Source organism: Symphalangus syndactylus, chromosome 11, assembly GCF_028878055.3.
Source record: "Symphalangus syndactylus isolate Jambi chromosome 11, NHGRI_mSymSyn1-v2.1_pri, whole genome shotgun sequence".
Lineage (NCBI taxonomy): Eukaryota > Metazoa > Chordata > Mammalia > Primates > Hylobatidae > Symphalangus > Symphalangus syndactylus.
The window spans coordinates 46,366,096-46,387,018 of record NC_072433.2 but is presented as its reverse complement, the minus strand read 5'-3'; the positions used below and the strand labels follow the sequence as shown (position 1 = coordinate 46,387,018).

Here is a 20,923-nt window from a genome sequence, read left to right as displayed (position 1 = left end):
GAGGCTGAGGCAGGAGGATTGCTTGAGTCCAGGAGTTTGAGACCAGCCTGGGCAGGAGTTGAAGACCAGCCTGGTCAACATAGCAAAACCCCATCTCTATTTTTCTTTAAAAAAAGTAAAAAAAAAAAAAAAAAAAAAAAACTGGGCACAGCGGCTCATGCCTGTTATCCGAGCACTTTGGGAGGCCAAGGTGGGTGGAACACCTGAGGTCAGGAGTTTGAGACCAGCCTGGCCAACATGATGAAACCCCATCTCTACTAAAAATACAAAATTTAGCCAGGCATGGTGGCTCACGCCTGTAATCCTAGCTTCTTGGGAGGCTGAGGCAGGACAATCACTTGAACCTGGGAGGCAGAGGTCACAGTGAGCCAAGATCGTGCCACTGCACTCCAGCCTGGGCAACAGAGCTAGACTCTGTCAAAAAAAAAAAAAAAATTATGTGAAGATTTATTTCTGGCCTCTCAATTCCATTGGTCTGTATGTCTGTTGTTATGCCAGTAGCAACTGTTTTGATTACTGTAGATTTGTAGTAAGTTTTGAAATCAGGAAGTATGAGTCCTCCAACTTTTTTCTTGTTTTTCAAAACTGGATTGGCTATTCATGGTTCATTGAGATTTCATGAGCCTTAGGATGACTTTTTCTGTTTCTGCAAAACACTGTTGGGATTTTGATAGGGATAATTTTAAATCTATGGGTCACTTTGAGTAATATTGTCATCTTAACTGTATGAAGTCTTCCCATTCATGAACACAGGATGTATATTCCCATTGATTTTTCATCTGTAATTCATTCAGCAATGTTTTGTAGTTTTCAGCATACAAATGTTTTGCCCCCTTGGTTAAATTTATTCCTAATATTTCATTCTTTTTAATGCTATTATACTGGAATTATTTTCTTAATTTCCTTTTCTAATTGTTAATTGGCAGTGTTTAGAAATGCAACGGATTTGTGTATGTGGGTTTTGCATCCTGCAACTTTGTTGACTTAGTTTATTAGCTCTAACGGGGTGTGGGTGGGTGGGTGGGTGTGATCTTTAGGGTTTTCTGCATATAAGATTGTGTTGTCTGTGAACAGAGAAAATCTCATATCTTCCTTTCCAATTTGGATACCTTTTATTTCCTTTTCTTGCCTAATTGCTCTAACCAGAACTTCCAGTATGTATTCAATAGAAGTGAAATTGAGTATCTGTCTTATTCTTGATCTTAATGGAGCTCTGTCCTTCACTACTGATTATGATGTTAGCTCTGGGTTTTTCATATATGGCCTTTGTCATGTGAAGGAAATTTTTTTCTATTCATGGTTAATTGAATGTTCTTATCATGAAAGGCTGTTGAATTTTGTCAAATGCTTTTTTAAAAATTCATTGAGCTGATCATGTAGTTTTTTTCCCTTACTGTAAATGTGATGTATTAAATTGGTGGACTTTTGTATATTGAACCACTCATGCATTCTGGGAATAAATCCCACTTTTCTTGGTGTATAATCATTTTATATGTTGCTGAATTCTGAAGTAGTAATTTTCTTGAGGATTTTTATATTAATATTCATAAGGGATACTGGTCTTTAGGTTTTTTTGTGTATCTTTTTCTAGCTTTGGTATCAGAGTAATTCTGGCCTCATAGAATGAGTAACTAGTTCTGGCCTCATAGAATGAGTAACTAGTGTTTGTTCTTCAACTTTTTCAAAGAGTTTGAGGATTAGTGTTAATTTTTTTTATTATTACGATACTTGAAGTTCTGGGATACATGTGCAGAACGTGCAGGTTTGTTACATAGGTATACACCTGCCATGCTGATTTGCTGCATCCATCAACCCATCATCTACATTTCTCCTAATACTATCCCTCCCCTAGGCCCCCATCCCCCAACAGGCCCCAGTGTGTGATGTTCCCTCCCCTCCCTGTGTCCACGTGTTCTTATAGTTCAGCTCCCACTTATGAGTGAGAACATGCAGTGTTTGGTTTTCTTTTCCTATGTTAGTTTGCTGAGAATGATGGTTTCCAGCTTCATCCATGTCCATGCAAAAGACATGAACTTATCCTTTTTTATGGCTGCATAGTATTCCAGGGTATGTGTGTGCCACATTTTCTTTATCCAGTCTATCATTGATGAGCATTTGGGTTGGTTCCAAGTCCTAGCTATTATGAATAGTGCTGCAGTAAACATACATGTGCATGTGCCTTTATAGCAGCATGATTTGTAATCCTTTGGATATATATCCAGTAATGAGATTGCTGGGTCAAATGGTATTTCTGGTTCTAGATCCTTGAGGAGTCTCCATACTCTTCTACAATGGTTGAACTAATTTACACTCCCACCAGCAGTATTATAAAAGAGCTCCTGTTTATCTACATCCTCTCCAGCATCTGTTGTTTTCTGACTTTTTAGTGGTAGCCATTCTGACTGGCGTGAGATGGTAGCTCATTGTGGTTTTGATTTGCATTTCTCTAACGACCAGTGATGATGAGCTTTTTTTCATGTGTTTCTTGGCTGCGTAAATGTCTTCTTTTGAGAAGTGTATGTTCATATCCTTCACCCACTTTTTGATGGGGTTGGGTTTTTTTTCTTGTAAATTTGTTTAAGTTCCTTATAGATTCTGGATATTAGCCCTTTGTCAGATGAATAGATTGCAAAAATTTTCTCTGATTCTGTAGGTTGGCTGTTCACTGTGATAATAGTTTCTTTTGCTGTGCAGAAGCTCTTTAGTTTAGTTGGATCCATTTGTCAATTTTGGCTTTTGTTGCCATTGCTTTTGGTGTTTTAGTCATGAAGTCTTTGCCCATGCCTATCTCCTGAATGGTATTGCCTAGGTTTTCTTCTGGGGTTTTTATGGTTTTAGATCTTATGTTTAAGTCTTTAGTCCATCTTGAGTTACTTTTTGTATAAGGTCCAGTTTCTGGAAGGGGTCCAGTTTCAGTTTTCTGCATATGGCTAGCCAGATTTCCCAATACCATTTATTAAATAGGAAATCCTTTCCCCATTGCTTGTTTTCATCAGATTTGTCAAAGATCAGATGGTTGTAGATATGTGACGTTATTTCTGAGGCCTCTGTTCTGTTCCATTGGTCTATATATCTGTTTTGATACCAGTACCTTGCTGTTTTGGTTACTGTAGCCTTGTAGTATAGTTTGAAGTAAGGAAGCATGATGCCTCCAGCTTTGTTCTTTTTGCTTAGGATTGTCTTGGCTGTACAGGCTCCTTTTTGGTTCCATACGAAATTTAAACTAGTTTTTTCTAATTCTGTGAAGAAATTCAAATGGTAGCTTGATGGGGATAGCATTGAATCTATAAATTACTTTGGGCAGTATGGCCATTTTCACGATATTGATTCTTCCTATCCATGAGCATGGAATGTTTTTACATTTGTTTGTGTCCTCTCTCATTTCCTTGAGCAGTGGTTTGTAGTTCTCCTTGAAGTGGTCCTTCACATTCCTTGTAAGTTGTATTCCTAGGTATTTTATTCTCTTTGTAGCAATTGTGAATGGGAGTTCACTCATGATTTGGCTCTCTATTATTGGTGTATAGGAATGCTTGTGATTTTTGCACATTGATTTTGTATCCTGAGACTTTGCTGAAGTTGCTTATCAGCTTTAAGGAGATTTTGGGCTGAGACGATGGGGTTTTCTAAATATACAATCATGTCATCTGCAGAGACAATTTAACTTCCGGTCTTCCTGTTTGAGTACCCTTTATTTCTTTATCTTGCCTAATTGCCCTGGCCAGAACCTCAAATACTATGTTGAATAGGAGTGGTGAGAGAGGGCATCCTTGTCTTGTGCCAGTTTTCAAAGGGAATGCTTCCAGCTTTTGCCCATTCAGTATGATATTGGCTGTGGGTTTGTCATAAATCGCTCTAATTATTTTGAGATACGTTCCATCAATACCTGGTTTATTGAGAGTTTTTAACATGAAGGGGTGTTGAATCTTATAGAAGGCCTTTTCTGCGTCTATTGAGATAATACTGTGGTTTTTCTCATTGGGTCTGTTTATGTGATTTGCCTATGTTGAACCAGCCTTGCATCCGAGGGATGAAGCTGACTTGATTGTGGTAAATAAGCTTTTTGATGTGTTGCTGGATTTAGTTTGCCAGTATTTTATTGAGGATTTTCACATCGATGTTCATCAGGGATATTGGCCTGAAATTTTCTTTTATGTTGTGTCTCTGCCAGGTTTTGTTACCAGGATGATGCTGGCCTCATAAAGTGAGTTAGGGAGAAGTCCCTCTTTTCTGTTGTTTGGAATACTTTCAGAAGGAATGGTACCAGCTCCACTTTGTACCTCTGGTAGAATTCAGGTGTGAATCCATCTCGTCCTGGGCTTTTTTTGGTTGGTAGGCTATTAATTACTGCCTCAATTTCAGAACTTGTTATCGGTCTATTCAGGGATTCGACTTCCTCCTAGTTTAGTCTTAGGAGGGTGTATGTGTCCAGGAATTTATCCATTTCTTCTGTATTTTCTAGTTTATTTACATAGAGGTGTTTATAGTGTTCTCTCATGGTAATTTCTATTTCTGTGGGATCAGTGATGATATCTTCTTTATCATGTTTTATTGTGTCTATTTGATTCTTCTCTCTTTTCTTCTTTATTAGTCTGACTAGCAGTCTATCTATTTTGTTAATCTTTTCAAAAAACCAGCTCCTGGACTCATTGCTTTTGATTTTTTGTGTCTCTGTCCCCTTCATTTCTGCTCTGATCTTAGTTATTTTGTCTTCTGCTAGCTTTTGAATTTGTTTGCTCTTGCTTCTCTAGTTCTTTTAATTGTGATGTTAGGGTGTCAATTTTAGATCTTTCCCACCTTCTCCTGTGGGCATTTAGTGCTATAAATTTCCCTCTAAACACTGCTTTAGCTGTGTCCCAGAGATTCTGGTATGTTGCGTCTGTTCTCATTGGTTTCAAAGAACTTACTTATTTCTGCCTTAATTTCGTTATTTACCCCATAGTCATTCAGGAGCAGGTTGTTCATTTTCCATGTAGTTGTGTGGTTTTGAATGAGTTTCTTAATCCTGAGTTCTAATTTGATTGCACTGTGGTCTGAGAGACTGTTTGTTAGGATTTCTGTTCTTTTGCATTTGCTAAAGAGTGTTTTACTTCCAATTATGTGGTCAATTTTAGAATAAGTGTGATGTAGTGCTGAGAAGAATGTATATTCTGTTGATTTGGGTTGAAGAGTTCTGTAGAAGTCTATTAGGTCTGCTTGGTCCAGAGCTAAGTTCAAGTCCTGAATATCCTTGTTAATTTTCTGTCTCGTTATCTGTCTAATATTGACAATGGGTTGTTAAAGTCTTTCACTATTATTGTGTGGGAGTTTAAGTCTCTTTGTAGGTCTCTAAGAACTTGCTTTATGAATCTGGGTGCTCCTGTATTGGGTGCATATATATATTTAGGATAGTTAGCTCTTGTTGCATTGATCCCTTTACCATTATGTAATGCCCTTCTTTGTCTTTTTTGATCTTTGTTAGTTTAAAGTCTGTTTTCTCAGAGACTAGGATTGCAACCTCTGCTTTTTTTTTTCTTGCCATTTGCTTGGTAAATATTCCTCCATCTGTTTATTTTGAGCCTATGTATGTCTTTGCACATGAGATGGATCTTGTCTCTATCCAGTTTGCCAGTCTGTGTCTTTTAATTGGGGGCATTTAGCCCATTTACATCTAAAGTTAATATTGTTATGTGTGAATTTGATCCTGTCATTATGATGGTAGCTGGTTATTTTGCCCATTAGTTGTTGCAGTTTCTTCATAGTGTCAATGGTCTTTAAAATTTGTATGTTTTTGCAGTAGCTGGTACCGGTTTTTCCTTTCCATATTTAGTGCTTCCTTCAGGAGCTCTTTTAAGGCGGGCCTGGTGGTGACAGAGTCTCTCAGCATTTGCTTGTCTGCAAAGGATTTTATTTCTCCTTCGCTTACAAAGCTTAGTTTGGCTGGATATGAAGTTCTGGGTTGAAAATTCTTTTAAGAATGTTGAGCCTGGGCACGGTGGCTCACATGCCTGTAATCCCAGCACTTTGGGAGGCCGAGGCAGGTGGATCACGAGGTCAGGAGTTCAAGACCAGCCTGGCCAAGATGGTGGAACCCCATCTCTACTAAAAATACAAAAATTAGCCAGGTGTGGTGGGGGGCGCCTGTAATCCCAGCTACTCGTGAGGCTGAGAGAATTGCTTGAACCCATTGAACCCAGGAGGCAGAGGTTGCAATGAGCCGAGGTTGTGACAGAGCGAGACTCCGTCATATACACAAAAAAAGAATGTTGAATATTGACCCCCACTCTCTTGAGGCTTGTAGAGTTTCTGCAGAGAGATCCACTGTTAGTCTGATGGGCTTCCCTTTGTGGGTAACCCGACCTTTCTCTCTGGCTGCCCTTAACATTTTTTCCTTCATTTCAACCTTGGTGAATCTGACGATTATGTGTCTTGGGGTTGCTCTTCTCAAGGAGTATCTTTGTGGTGGTCTCTGTATTTCCTGAATTTGAATGTTGGCCTGTCTTGCTAGGTTGGGGAAGTTCTCTTGGATAATATCCTGAAGAGTGTTTTCCAGCTTGGTTCCATTCTCCCTGTCACTTTCACCAGTCAAACATAGGTTTGGTCTTTTCACATAGTCCCATATTTCTTGGAGACTTTGTTCATTCCTTTTTATTCTTTTTTCTCTAATTTTGTCTTCCCACTTTATTTCATTAAACTGATCTTCAATCTCTGATATCCTTTCTTCCGCTTGATCCATTCAGCTATTGATACTTACATACGCTTCACGAAGTTCTCATGCTGTGTTTTTCAGCTCCATCAGGTCATTTATGTTCTTCTCTAAACTGGTTGTTCTAGTTAGCAATTCCTCTAACCTTTTTTCAAGGTTCTTAGCTTCCTTCCATTGGGTTAGAACATGCTCCTTTAGCTCGGAGAAGTTTGTTATTACCCACCTTCTGAAGCCTACTTCTGTCATTTCATCAAACTCATTCTCCATCCAGTTTTGTTCCCTTGCTGGCAAGGGGTTGTGATCCTTTGAAGGAGAAGAGGAGTTCTGGTTTTTGGAATTTTCAGCCTTTTTGCAGTGTTTTTTCCTTATCTTCATGGATTTATCTACCTTTGGTCTTTGATGTTGGTGACCTTTGGATGTGGTTTATGTGTGGATGCGCATTTTATTGATGTTGATGCTATTCCTTTCTGTTTGTTAGTTTTCCTTCTAACAGTCAGGCCCCTCTGTGGCAGATCTGCTGGAGTTTGCTGGAGGTCCACTCCAGACCCTGTTTGCCTGTGTATCACCAGTGGAGGCTGCAGAATAGCAAAGATTGCTGCCTTTTCCTTTCTCCGGAAACTCCGTCCCAGAAGGGCACCCACCAGATGCCAGCTGGAGCTCTCCTGTGTGAGGTGTCTGTCGACCCCTGCTGTGAGGTATCTCCCAGTCAGGAGGCATGGGGGTCAGGGACCCACTTGAGGAGGCAGTGTGTCCCTTAGCAGAGCTCGAGTGCTGTGCTGGGAGGTCTGCTGCTCTCTTCAGAGCCGGCAGGCAGGAATGTTTAAGTCTGCTGAAGCTGCACCCACAGCCGCCCCTTCCCCCAGATGCTCTGTCCCAGGGAGATGGGATTTTTATCTATAAGCCCCTGACTGGGACTGCTGCCTTTCTTTCAGAGATGCCCTGCCCAGAGAGGAGGAATCTAGAGAGGCAGTCTGGCTACAGCAGCTTTGCTGAGCTGCGGTGGGCTCTGCCCAGTTCAAACTTCCCTGTGGCTTTGTTTATACTATGAGGGGAAAACCACCTACTCAAGCATCAGTCATGGCAGATGCCCCTCCCCCTACCAAGCTTGAGCGTCCCAGGTCGACTTCAGACTGCTGTGCTGGCAGTGAGAATTTCTAGCCAGTGCATCTTCGTCTGAAGGGCCCCGTGGGGGTGGGATCTGCTGAACTAGACCACTTGGCTTCCTGACTTCAGCCCCCTTTCCAGGGGAATGAACAGTTCTGTCTCGTTGGCGTTGCAGGCACCACTAGGATATGAAAAAAAAAACTCCTGCAGGTAGCTCGGTGTCTGCCCAAATGGCCGCCAGTTTTATGCTTGAAACCCAGGTCCCTGGTGGTGTAGGCACCCGAGGGAATCTCCTGGTCTGAGGGTTGTGAAGACCATGGGAAAAGTGTAGTATCTGGGCCAGAATGCACTGTCCCTCATGGCTTCCCTTGGCTAGGGGAGGGAGTTCCCCAACCCCTTGAGCTTCCCAAGTGAGGTGACCCTCCACCCTGCTCCTACTTGTCCTCCATGGGCTGTACCCACTGTCTAACCAGTCCCAATGAAATGAGCCAGGTACCTCAGTTAGAAATGCAGAAATCACCTGCCTTCTGCCTTGATCTCATAGGGAGCTGCAGACTGGAGCTGTTCCTGTTCGGCCATCTTGCCCAGGAATCAACCGATTGGTGTTAATTCTTTACATGTTTAGTAGAATTCACCAGTGAAGCCATGTGATCCAGAGCCTTTCTCTGTTGAGAAGTTCTGGATTCTTTTTTTAATCTCCTTGATAGTTTTAGGCCTATTCAGATAGTCTTTGGCTTTATTATGCAGTTTTGATTGTGTGTTTCTAGGAATTTGTCCATTTCCTCTAGGTTGTTAGTTTGTTGGCATACAGTTGTTCTTAGTATTCACTTATGATTCTTTTTATATACGTAAGATCTGTAGTAATGTCTCCAGTTGCATTTCTGATTTTAATAATTTGAGTCTTTTTGTTCTTAATAATTCTAGCCAAAGGTTTGTCAGTCTTGTTGATCTTTTCAAAGAACCAAGTTTTGGGTTTTTGCTCTTTTTCTGTTTTCTATTTTATTTATTGTCACTCTAATCTTTATTATTTTGTTGCTTCTACTAGCTTTGGATTTAGTTTGTCTTCTTTCTCTAGTTCCTTAAGGTATAAAGTTAAGCTATTGACCTAAGTTGTTTCTTCTTTTTTAATGTAGGCATTTACAGGTGTAGATTTCCCTTTTACTACTGCTTTTACTACTCCCCATAAGTTTTGGCATGTTTTGGGTTTCATTCGTCTCAAGGTATCTTATAATTTCCCGTGGATTTCTTTTTTGAAATCACAGCTTTAAAAGTTGTGTAAGAGTGTGTAGTTTAATTTACACAGACTTGTGAATTTTTTCATTTTCCTTCAGTTGTTGATACCTAGTTTCATTCCGTTTTGATTTGAAAATAAATTTTATATTTCAGTCATTTAAAATATATTCAGACTTGTGGCTGAACATATGTAGTCTATTCTAGAGACTGTCTGATGTGTAATTGAGAAAAATGTGTATTCTGTTATTGGGTGGAATTTTCTGTATACGTTAGGTCCATTTGGTCTATAATGGTGTTCAGGTCCTTTATTTTCTTACTGATGTTCTGCCTGGCCATTCTATCCTTTATTGAAAGTGGGGCGTTGAAGTCTCCAATTACTATTGTACGAGTGTCTACTTCTCCCATCAGTTCTATCAATGTTTGTTTCATATATTTTAGGGCTCCTTTGTTTTTAGTCCATATGTTTATAATTGTTATATCTTCTGGATGAATTGACCCTTTTATCAATATACCATGTCCTTTTTTATCCAAGACTAGTCTTGCCACCCCCCAGCTGTCTTTTAGCAACTATTTGCATGGAATATCTTTGTCTGTCCTTTTACTTTCAACTTTTTTATATCTTTAAAGTGAGTGTCCTACAGGCAGCATATAATTGGATCTTGTTTTTTCCTGTCAATTCTGCAATCTCTTCTTTTGATTGGAGAGTTTATTTATGTTTAATTGCTGATGAGGAAGGTTCTGTCACTTTGCTACTTGTTTTCTATGTGTCTATAGCTTTGTCGTCTCTCATTTCCTCCATTACTGCCTTTTCTTTAATTGATTTTTTTTTGTAGTGACAAGTTTTGATTCCCTTCGCATTTCCTTTTGTGTCTGTTTTATAGATATGTTCTTGTGGTTACCATGGAGATTGTGTTTTTATGAACTGCTTAAGTTTTTAAAAGTTATCTTCACTATTTGGTAAGCATGTGGGAAGTTTTTCTTATTAAAGGTTGTAGCTCATACACAGACAACCACCACACCTTAAAAGTGGAGAAATTTTGAAGACAGATTTTAGGATTCTTCTTTGGGTTCCTAGGCCAGGCACAGTGGCTCATACATGTAATTCCAGCTTTTGTGAGGCCAAGGCAGGTGGATCGCTTGAGCTCAGGAGTTTGAGACCAGCCTGCCTAGCCAACATGGTGAAACCCCATCTCTACTGAAAATACAAAAATTAGCTGGGCGTGGTGGTATGCACCACTCAGGAGACTGAGATGGGAGGATCACTTGAGCCCAGGAGGCAGAGGTTGGAGTGAGCTAAGATTGCACCACTGCATTCCAGCCTGGGTGACAGAGCAAGACCCCGTCTCAAAAAATAAATGGCCAGGCGCAGTGGCTCATGCCTGTAATCCCAGCACTTTGGGAGGCCAAGGCAGGCGAATCATGAGGTCAAGGAGATTGAGACCATCCTAGCTAACATGGTGAAACCCCGTCTCGACTAAAAATACAAAAAATTAGCTGGGCATGGTGGCAGGCGCCTGTAGTCCCAGCTACTCGGTAGGCTGAGGCAGGAGAATGGTGTGAACCCGGGAGGCAGAGCTTGCAGTGAGCCAAGATTGCACCATTGCACTCCAGCCTGAGTGACAGAGCAAGACTCCGTCTCTAAATAAATAAATAAATAAATAAATAAATAAATAAATAAAACCTTCCTTTAGGTTCCTGAAAAATCAAGTGAATAAATTCCCACCAGGAAAAACTGTTTCTGCTATATTTCTTTGCTTTTCTATCTCCTTAAACTCCTCGGCCAATTAGCTAAGGATTAAAAAAAAAAAAATCCAAGTGATGTATCAGTACTTCCTAATTTTTTTTTTATTTTGCTTATCATAAGTGCTGATCATATTACCAGTAGCTTTGGCAAAATCTGCTTTCCAAAATACCATCATTTTTTTACTTGAATTTGAATGGCCCTTAACTTTAATCTACATTTGGGCAGGGCTGGTTAGCCTCTCCCAACTGTCTGTTTCCTCAGATTCATCTCCTGTATGAAGAAAAATACCATTTTAAGACACATCTGAACTGCCCAGATATAGCTGATTGTGTATGTTCACATCACATATATTTTAAAATTATAAGTGGTATATCTTATCTATTGTCATTAAAAGAAACAAATATTTTAGCCTTTATATCCTGACTGATGAATATAGTGTAATGGTAAGCTGTATGATTTGTGCAAACACAGAGTTTGTAAATACAAAAGTGTAACAGTAAGATATCAGATATTTTTGACAAATTTGAAAATTAATAGTTTTTCTCAATCTTATAATTTTAAGGTATTATATTATTCCATGGATTCTGTATTAAAATCATGACTGTTTATGACCATATACAGGCTTTCTTATAGCTGAACTCTTCTATCTAGAATTTTAAAGGTCTTCATGAGATGCCAAATGGTCAATTGGGTTATGAAGCCAATTTGGTCAACCAGCCTTCCTACCTGCTTTCCATGCCTTTCTTTGGCATTTGTCATGTGAGGTACTGTGTTTGATGCTAGGAAGATACAAACATGCATGGAACAGTACCTGCCCTAAAGGGTTTTCCAGTCAGTTAGGTAAGGTGACATAGGCAAATAGTGACAGTGTAGGATTGACCATGATGAAGACCCTTTGAGACATAAAACAAAGTGTTCTCCTGTTAAATATCCAAGTTCCTTCAAACAGGCAGCATCAATTACCGAGGAGGTGGTCTTTGAGTGCAGGTCCTTTGAGTGTGTCCTTGAGAGTAGGTATATTTTGAAGGTAGAAATGTTCATTGAGGCTGTTATTTTAGACAGAAGCAATAATGAGCAAAGCATTGAAGCAGAGGTAAGGTGGGCCACAAGAAGTGTGGTAGAGGGAGTGGCAGAGAAAGGAGGCAGGAAAGGTAGATTAAAACTGGATGAAGCCCTTTGAAAAAAATCAAAGGGAAAATGTAGACTCATCTTACAGTCATCGGGGAGTTGGCACTATAAAGTAACATCTTTAGCGCTGTGCCTTAGCTGGGGCATGGATATAAGTTAAGAGTTTACTTCCATAGTCACAGCGGGAAGCCATGGAGGTCTGAACCTAAGCAGGGGGCAGTGAGGACAAAGAAGGGTGGGGAAACAGAATCCAAAGGTTTCAATGACCCATTCAATGAAGGCTAAAAGAATGAGTCAGTCACCTACAATTTTGAGTGACTGACTTGGAAAATGAAAACTGAACAGACAAGATGGGGAAAGTTCATGTTTTGGACATGGTGAGCTCCTTGGGCAGCTGGAAATGTCGGGAGCTCACAGTGGCATTTGCTGAGAGTGAACTTTGCTGCTGCCGCTTCCTTCACCAGGGAGAGAACCTGAGCATGTTTCTAAAACCTTTTAAATTTGAGAACTTTTCAAACTTAAAAAACTATGCAGAAGCTGTTTCACTATGTCAAATAACTACAAATCAGTGCTTTATACAAAGACGTAGCTAACTAGAAAGGCTTTTAGCCTTCTTATTTTTCCCTCGGTTTCTGTGCACCTGTGCTGTCCAGTCCAGTGTCCGCCAGCCACCTGCAGCCTCTGAGCACTTGTAACATGGCCCGTCTAAACCGACATGTGCTATCATTATAAAAACGCCTCGCAGATATCAGAGGCTTGGTATGAAATAAAGAATGTAAAGTATCCCACTAACAGTATTTTATGCTATATGTTAAAATGAGAATGTTTTAGAAATTCTTTCAGGGCTTCCAACAGCACCCCCATGTTAGGTACGTTGCTGGGAGGACTCTAGAACCCAGCATTTATTTGTACTGCACTCACAGCTGGGATGGACGACAACAAAAGGAAGCCGCCAGGGAGAGGCTGCCAGGGTCTGGACCGATCCTTACACAGGTCCACATACCGCGTCCTTTCCGTGAGGGGCATTCTGAGTATGCCTGTTTCTCCAACAACAGCAAATGTGCATGGGCTGGACACAGTGGCTCATGCCTGTAATCCCAGCTCTTTGGGAGGCCAAGGTGGGAGGATTGCCTTAGACCAGCCTGGGCGACATAATGGGACAACATCTCTACCAAAAAAAAAAAAAACGAAAACACAGTTTTAAATGAGTTGGGCATGGTGGTGCACACCTGTGGTTCCAGCTACTCAGGAAGCTAAGACAGCAAGATCACTTGAGCCCAGGAGGTTGAGGCTGCAGTGAGCTGTGAATCATGCCATTGCATTCCAGCCTGGGCAACAGAGCGAGACTCTGTCTCCACGAAAAAATAAAAATGCGGTAGCACATATGCAGTGTTTCTGCCCAGAGAAGCCCATTAGAGACTCAGCACCCAAGGTTCTTATCAGGGTCTGGTCACATAGGCACCCTCTGCTTTGCATATATCAAAATTTCAGACTCTCAGCAGGAAAGCAAGTATTTGGCATAAATGACATCTTTTATGCAAAGTCTAGGTACAATGAAGTACCCCTAACTGTTAGGGAATGGATGGCACCCAAGGGCCTGTCGTGCAAGCAGAACCTTTCAAAGGTAGCACCCTCAGGCCTGCTATAATGTTAATTTTTTCTGCACAGATATGTTAGGTTAAATAAACTATATAAGTCAAATTAATTTTACTAATTTTTTATTTTTTAATGTGGCTACTTGCTCACATTTTTTACTCACATATTTATTTTGGGCAGCACTGGTCTATATCCATGATGAGAAATTCTTCTCTAATGTGTTTCAGTTAAGGTATTTTCTCTATATACACTAATTTTTTTTTGTTAATACAAATCTGATAATTAAACAGGTGAAAAGCCTCCCTCAAGTGCTATCTTTATATTAACTAATCACCAAATGTAAGAATAAGTTTAAATTGTAAGGCTGCAATAGATTTAACTTCATATCCCAAATTTAGCTTTATTACCCAAGAACAAGAAGGAAGCCGCCCCTTCAGAAAAAGTGTATGTGATTAAAATAAGGGATTTAACAGAGTTTTTTAAAAACAAGAGCCAGCTTGAAAAACCTCCATTTGGAAAGCAAATTTCAGAGCTCCAATTAGTAAATTTTTTCATGCTTATCATTAATTCAAATTATTGAACTTTTCTTTTGTTTTCCTCTAAGCTGTGATTTGTAATTGTTACGATTTCACCCATGGAAACAATTAGTATTTCAGAAGAGGTTTATACAAATGGGCTAATTCTGCATGAGAGATTCAGTTCATGCCTACCCATTGTAGATTGCAGATATAACTGAAATAGAATAATTTTGCTAAAATGGATGATACAGAATAGCAATCAGGATATATCTGGCTTCTTCCCAGGCACTGAATACTAATATATACCTCACTCTTTAAGAAAGATACGGTTTTAGGAAAATAATTTCTAGGACTAGAACTGTGAAAGCAGCAGCAGATATTTTTGTTAGAATAAACCCGTAATGTGATTTTCGGTGATATACTGCCCACAGGCCCCCTGCAGGCTTTGCTGAAGGACAGCCATCCTTCAGCATCATTGCCACATCTCATTGAAATTGGGGGGGAACACAAAATCCCAGCCCTCCCCTTCCTTTCCACACCATGACCCAGCAGTGAGGAACGGCAGAAGGTAGAGAGTTCTCAGGCTATAAGTGGAGTTCATAACTGGCAGTATTTTTGCTGTCTTTTATTTATATAAAGACTTATAGTTCAATCATTTTATTATTTGAATTGAAGCATACCATTAAAATCCCATATCAATAACTGATGCTTGATTGTCATTTCCACCAGCTATGCTTAACCAGTGAAAAGCCATAAAAGTTAATGTAGGTGTAATTATTAATATAACTCACATTTCTATAAAGCAAAAGCTGATAATATCAGTGCTGTTTTCTAATCACTTTAAATAATATGGAGAGCAGTTGTAAAGAATTTATAATAAAAACTGAAGACATTTTCCTCTCACTGCTCAATCAGTGATGAACACGGAGTGGTAAACTTGTCTTTAAGGCCACCTTTGAAGTTATAAAGAGCCATCAAAGGGGGGGTCACATAATGTTCTGTAGATAAACCTTAAAAACCAATGATAGCTTTATTCATGAAATCCGAATGCCAAGGACCCACAGTGCTGTTTATTACCTCATTCAGCCTGTCCTGAAATTGGCTTATCTTTCTTACATCCCCTTTTTGTGAACTAGATAAAACAGGTAGTAGAATTAGAACATAATATACAATTATATTGTATGTAATAGAATTACAGTGTGGTATATTAATAAAAAAAGAAACTCCAGTTTGTAGAAAGGAGGAAATCAAAAATGCTATATGTTTCTCTTGGCCGGTTTTTAATATTTTTCAGTGCCCCCATTTGTATGATACAGTTTGATAATATCTATGATAAACCCAAGTAGGTGCACTAGCTAATTTTGTAGCGTGAATAAAACACCACCATACACTCCCCAGCCCTCAATATGATGGCATGTTTGTGTAACTGATACCTGTTGTCTTTCCGATGAGCCTTGGAACCATCAATATTATCTAAGAATCATGAAGTAATTATTTCAGTGGTTTTAGTGATACCATTTTGACAGGTTAGCAGTCTCTGGATAAATTACTTATTAGATATATACATCATTTGAACTTAAATCTAAAACAGAAGTATCATGATTGAGACCACTGATTGCATAGTCTCATCAAATTTTGGAACCAGAAGTCTGAGATACACTGTATTCCATCCCCTTCATTTTACAAGAGGAAGCCAAGGCCCAAGGAGGTTAAATACCTTAAAATGTGGATTAACTGATAATAGAAACCATTTTTATTGATTACTAGCCCATTGTTTTTTTCTGCTTTCTGCTGCATGGTGCTATTTCCCAAGTTCCTTCACAGTTCATAGCTATTGTGGACTCTTCAGTCACGTCAGCCACCAAAGGGTTCTCATACTTGAACTGCAGCGACTGAGTACTCCGCACGTGAACAAGCTTAACAGTTTAGTGTGAAGACTGTTGAACTGTATATAGAGAAAGAAGTCTAAACTCAACTGCAGGTTGGCTTACCGTGAGGAGGGGGAAGGGATAAACGAACCCTAGTTCATAATGACTAGATTTTTAACCTGTTGTACTGAAACTTGGCTGAATAATACCGTTTAGGGCATTCTGCTTAAAGAGAGATTATGGTCATACTCTTAATAGCAAAGCAATTTTGGGTATTCACTGTGGACCTACATTTGTCAGATTATGTTTTGGTACCTAATAAATGCCTGTTTTTACAGCCCATGTTCACAGCCCATTGAGAAATAGACAAAGTGGGTAAGGCAGATGCATGAAAAAATGTCAATTGTATTACTGATAATTTACTGCAATTGGAGAATGTGGTCAGATATTCCAAACTTCCTATGACTGCTCTCTAAAGAGTCTTCTCTTTGGAGGGGAAAAAAATAATGCTCATGGCTGTTTTTAAAATTACGTTTATTAGATATTTATTAAGAGAAAAATAATATTTAGAAAAAAATCTCATTAGTCAAGTAAAATTTTAGATACTCTAGCTTGAAAAACCTTCTGAAAACAATATAAAAAATATTTGAGATATGTCGGTATAACATAGAGCAATATTCGATTCTCCCTCCTTGGTGCAGCAAATATTTTCTGAAAATCAAAAGTACAGAATCTTTTAGGCAGGAAATACATTTTGTCCAATTATAATTTTAGAAGTCAAAATTGTTAAGGTTTTTGGACCAGGCACAGTGGCTCACGCCTGTAATCCCAGCACTTTGGGAGGCTGAGGCAGGCAGATCACTTAAGGTCAGGAGTTCGAGACCAGCTTGGCCAACATGGTTAAACCCCGTCTCCACTAAAAATACACAAATTAGCTGGGCATGGTGGCACGTGCCTGTAGTCCCAGCTACTCGGGGAGGCTGAGGCAGGAGAATTGCTTGAACCTGGGAGGCAGAGGTTGCATAAGCTGCGATCATGCCACTGCACTCCAACCTGGGCAACAGAGCGAGACTCCATCTCCAAAAGAAAAAGAAAAAAAAACTGCTAAGGTTTTTGGGCTTCTGTCGTACTGAATGGGAAAATAATAAGCTGCCTCGCTTCTTGACTTTCATATGTTTTGTTTGTTTCTTTACACTGAAATACTTAATACTACTCTATTGGACTTCTGCCTCCAAACCAGGAGTTTATTTCCTAACAGAAGTAAGCACACTGACTAATAATAATCCATTCTAACAAAGGTTTACATACACAGGGGAGGTGCCAAGTAGAGGAGTATGTGGAGCGTGACAGGAACACACAGGAGTGACTGGCTACCTCAGAGAAGCAAGGGGATTTTCACAGACGGTAACATTTGAGATGATACTGAAAGATGAGTAGGTGGCCGCCACAAAGAGAAAGAAGGAGCCATTCCAGGCTGAAAGAACAACTTATACAAGTAGGAAATTACATGGTATATATTCCATATACCTTTAGTGTCCTTAAAACAATTTTTTTGAATCCAGAAGAGTGGATTTTTTTATTATGGGTAACATATACGTAACAAAATTTATTATTTTAGCCATTTTAAGTATACGGTTCAGTAGCATTAAGTACATTCACATTATTATGCAACCATTACCACTATCCATATTCAGAAAGTTTTTGTCTTCGCAAACTGAAACTCTGTATCCATTAAACATCACCTCCCTATTCCTCCCTCTTTCTGGACCCTAGTAACCTCTATTCTACTTTCTGTTATGAATTTGCCTCTTCTAGGCACCTCAATAAGTGGAATCATACAATACTTCTCATACAATGATTAATATGTAATTATAGGACCAGGCACGGTGGCTCACACCTGTAATCCCAGCACTTTGGGAGACCAAGGCAGGTGGATCACAAGGTCAGGAGTTCAAGACCAGCCTGGCCAACATAGTGAAAACCCATCTCTACTAAAAATACAAAAATTAGCCAGGCATGGCTCGTACCTGTAGTCCCAGCTACTCGGGAGGCTGACACAGGAGAATCACTTGAACCCGGGAGGTGGAGGTTGCAGTGAGCCAAGATAACGCCACTGCACTCCAGCCTGGCCACAGAGCGAGACTCCATCTCAAAAAAAAAAAAAAGTTTAATTATAAATAATTATGCTAAGTGAAATATGTGGCTTTGTCTGTGGTGTATGTATCATAATTTCGTTTCTTTTTATGACCGAATCACATTCCATTGTCTTGTGGATGCTACATTGTTTATCCATCCACCCATCAATGGGCATTTTGTTTGTTCCCACCTTCTGGCTGTTGTGCATAATGCTGCTGTGAACATTGGTATGCAAGTAACTGAGTTCCTGGTTTCAGTTCTTTGGAGTAGGTAGCTTAAAATTGCTGGATCATAAGATAATTCTATCTTTAACTTTTTGAGGAGCCTCCAGATAATTTTCCACAACGACTGCACCATTTTACATTCTCACCCTCAGTACAGAAGGGTTCCAGTGTCTCCACATCCTTGCCAACATTGTCTTTCAAAGTTTTGAAAAAAAAAAATCTACCAGACTGTATATTGGTTCCATAAGAACCATTGAAAATACATTCATTATCATTACATTAAAAGTGACCTTTTGGGGCCTAGCGTAAGAAAAAGTTTGAGCCAGCATCAGAGAATATTGACGTTTGTCTTACTGTTTGAATAGTACAGAGTTTATTCAAGGAAAGGCCTTTGCAGTAAGAAAGTACTCTTATAAAGTCAGATTTGTTATGTATGAAATAAATCAAAATCAGGTGGTATGCCTGCTCTTCGCAACACTGTTTTCTCTTCCTGCAGCTCCCTGCACAAGCAGCACTTTCTTTTGCCATAGCAACATGTGCATCAATAATTCTTTAGTCTGTAATGGTGTCCAAAATTGTGCATACCCTTGGGATGAAAATCATTGTAAAGGTGAGTTTGATGTAAAGGCCAACCTTTTTGAGAAAAGAGTGGCTATTGCCCTTCATTAAGAACTTAAAATGTTATTGTCTACAACAGTGCTTAGCATAGCTGCTTTGACAGAAATGGAAACATAAATGTTCTTTTAAATGGATCATAGACCTGGGATGTGGTGAAAAGCATACTCTAAACAAAAGCATTTTTTGTCTACAAACTGTTAAGTTGTTTGAAAGTGTATTGTGGCCGGGCGCGGTGGCTTACGCCTGTAATCCCAGCACTTTGGGAGGCTGAGGCAGGCGGATCACCTGAGGTCAGGAGTTCAAGACCAACCTGGCTAACGTGGTGAAACCCCGTTTCTACTAAAAACACAAAAAAATTAGCTAGGCGTGGTGGCATGCGCCTGTAATCCCAGTTACTTGGGAGGCTGAGGCAGGAGAATGGCTTGAACTCGGCAGGCGGAGGTTGCAGTGAGCTGAGATCGCACCATTGCACTCCAGCTTGGGCAACAACAGTGAAAACTCCATCTCATCCAAAAAAAAAAGTATATCGTGGTATGCCTTGCCCTTATTTTGTTACTGTTGTTGAAGTTTGTCATTTGTATTGTAAACATACCTTATTTAGTTGTCAAAATAATTTAGAGGTTAGCCTGAAGTATGTGGAAACACTATTTAATAAAAATCAACTTGCAGATTCCGTCTTACAACATAAAAGCGGAAACATTCTATGAACTGCTTTTTTTATTTCATAATATTGCCTATGCTGCATTCCCGGTGTGTACTCACTGAAAGATAAATGCAGCTTGTGGTAATGGTTGAATGTCTGCAAGCTGGTTATCAGATCACTGTGTCAGAACTAAAGGTGATCTTCCTTTTATCCTCTAAGACAGCAGTCCCCAACCTTTTTGGCACCAAAGACTGGTTTCGTGGAAGACAGTTTTTTCACAGAACAGGGGTGGGGCAGGTGGGTTGGTTTCAGGATGATTTAAGCGTGTTACATTTATTGGGCACTTTATTATTATTACATTGTAATATATAATGAAATAATCATACAGCTCACCATAATGCAGATGGGAGCCCTGAGCTTTTTTTCCTTCAACTAGACAGTCCCATCTGGGGGTGATGAGAGACAGTGACAGATCATCAGGCATTAGATTCTCCTAAGGAGCTCACAGCCTATATCCCTCACATGCACTTGGGCTTCTGTCATACTGAATGGGAAAATAATAAGCTGCCTCACTTCTTGACTTTCATATGTTTTGTTAGTTTCTTTTCACTGAAATACTTAATACTACTCTATTGGACTTCTGCCTCCAAGCCAGGAGTTTATTTCCTAACAGAAGTAAGCACACTGATAATAATAATCCATTATTATTATCCATAATAGGGCTCCTGCTCCTGTGAGAATCTAATGCCACTGCTGATCTGACAGGAGGCAGTGCTGCGGGTAATGCGAGTGATGGGGAGCGGCAGCAAATACACATGCAGCTTCACGTGCTCACTCGCAGCTCACCTCCTGCAGTGAGACCCAGTTCCTGTCTGTGGCCCAGGGGTTGAGGACCCCTGCTGTAAGAGTTCAATAAATATCTTACTATGGAAAGGTGATATAATCTGATATGGCTGTTGTAAATACTGGACATGAAGTGTTTTCAATTAATCATTCAAAAACAGTAGGTCATGATAATATACTGGATGGGTTAGTCTGATGATGTTAGTTTGCTCTCCCTGGGGTCATCAGTAGATGTGGGTATACCTGAACACAGCAGTTGGTCAAACCTACCATAAAGCAGAAAGCTAAACTTGATAGAACAAGAGTATTTATTTGGTGTAGTCTATATTTGTGTATTTGATTTGATTTGCAGAATGTATGCATTTATGTGTCTTCTGAAGAAATGGACCAAGAACTTTATCTTTTCTGTAATCTATCAGTACTGCGATTGGTAACTTTAACCAGAAATTATAATAGGGTTGCTTTATTTGTTTAAAAACCTAATTGTAAATTGCATTGTCTGTAGTATATTTGGCCCAAATATTCTGTCTTACCTAAAAATACCTAATTTGTACCAGGATTCATATTAATGTATTTTGAAAACTTA

General features: G+C 39.6%; 1 protein-coding gene across 5 annotated transcripts in view; it reads left to right on the top strand.

Annotated features, from left to right (window-relative positions):
• Positions 1-20,923, top strand: part of NETO2 (neuropilin and tolloid like 2) — a 67,492-nt gene that overhangs the window by 41,713 nt on the left and 4,856 nt on the right. For 3 of the 5 annotated variants that reach the window (XM_055297937.2, XM_055297938.2, XM_055297940.2), the window contains exon 8: positions 18,730-18,843. The exons of the other annotated variants lie outside the window; for them this stretch is intronic. In XM_055297937.2, coding sequence (XP_055153912.1) covers positions 18,730-18,843 — 114 coding nt within the window. The remainder of the gene's footprint in view (positions 1-18,729; positions 18,844-20,923) is intronic. 5 annotated transcript variants of the gene reach the window in all.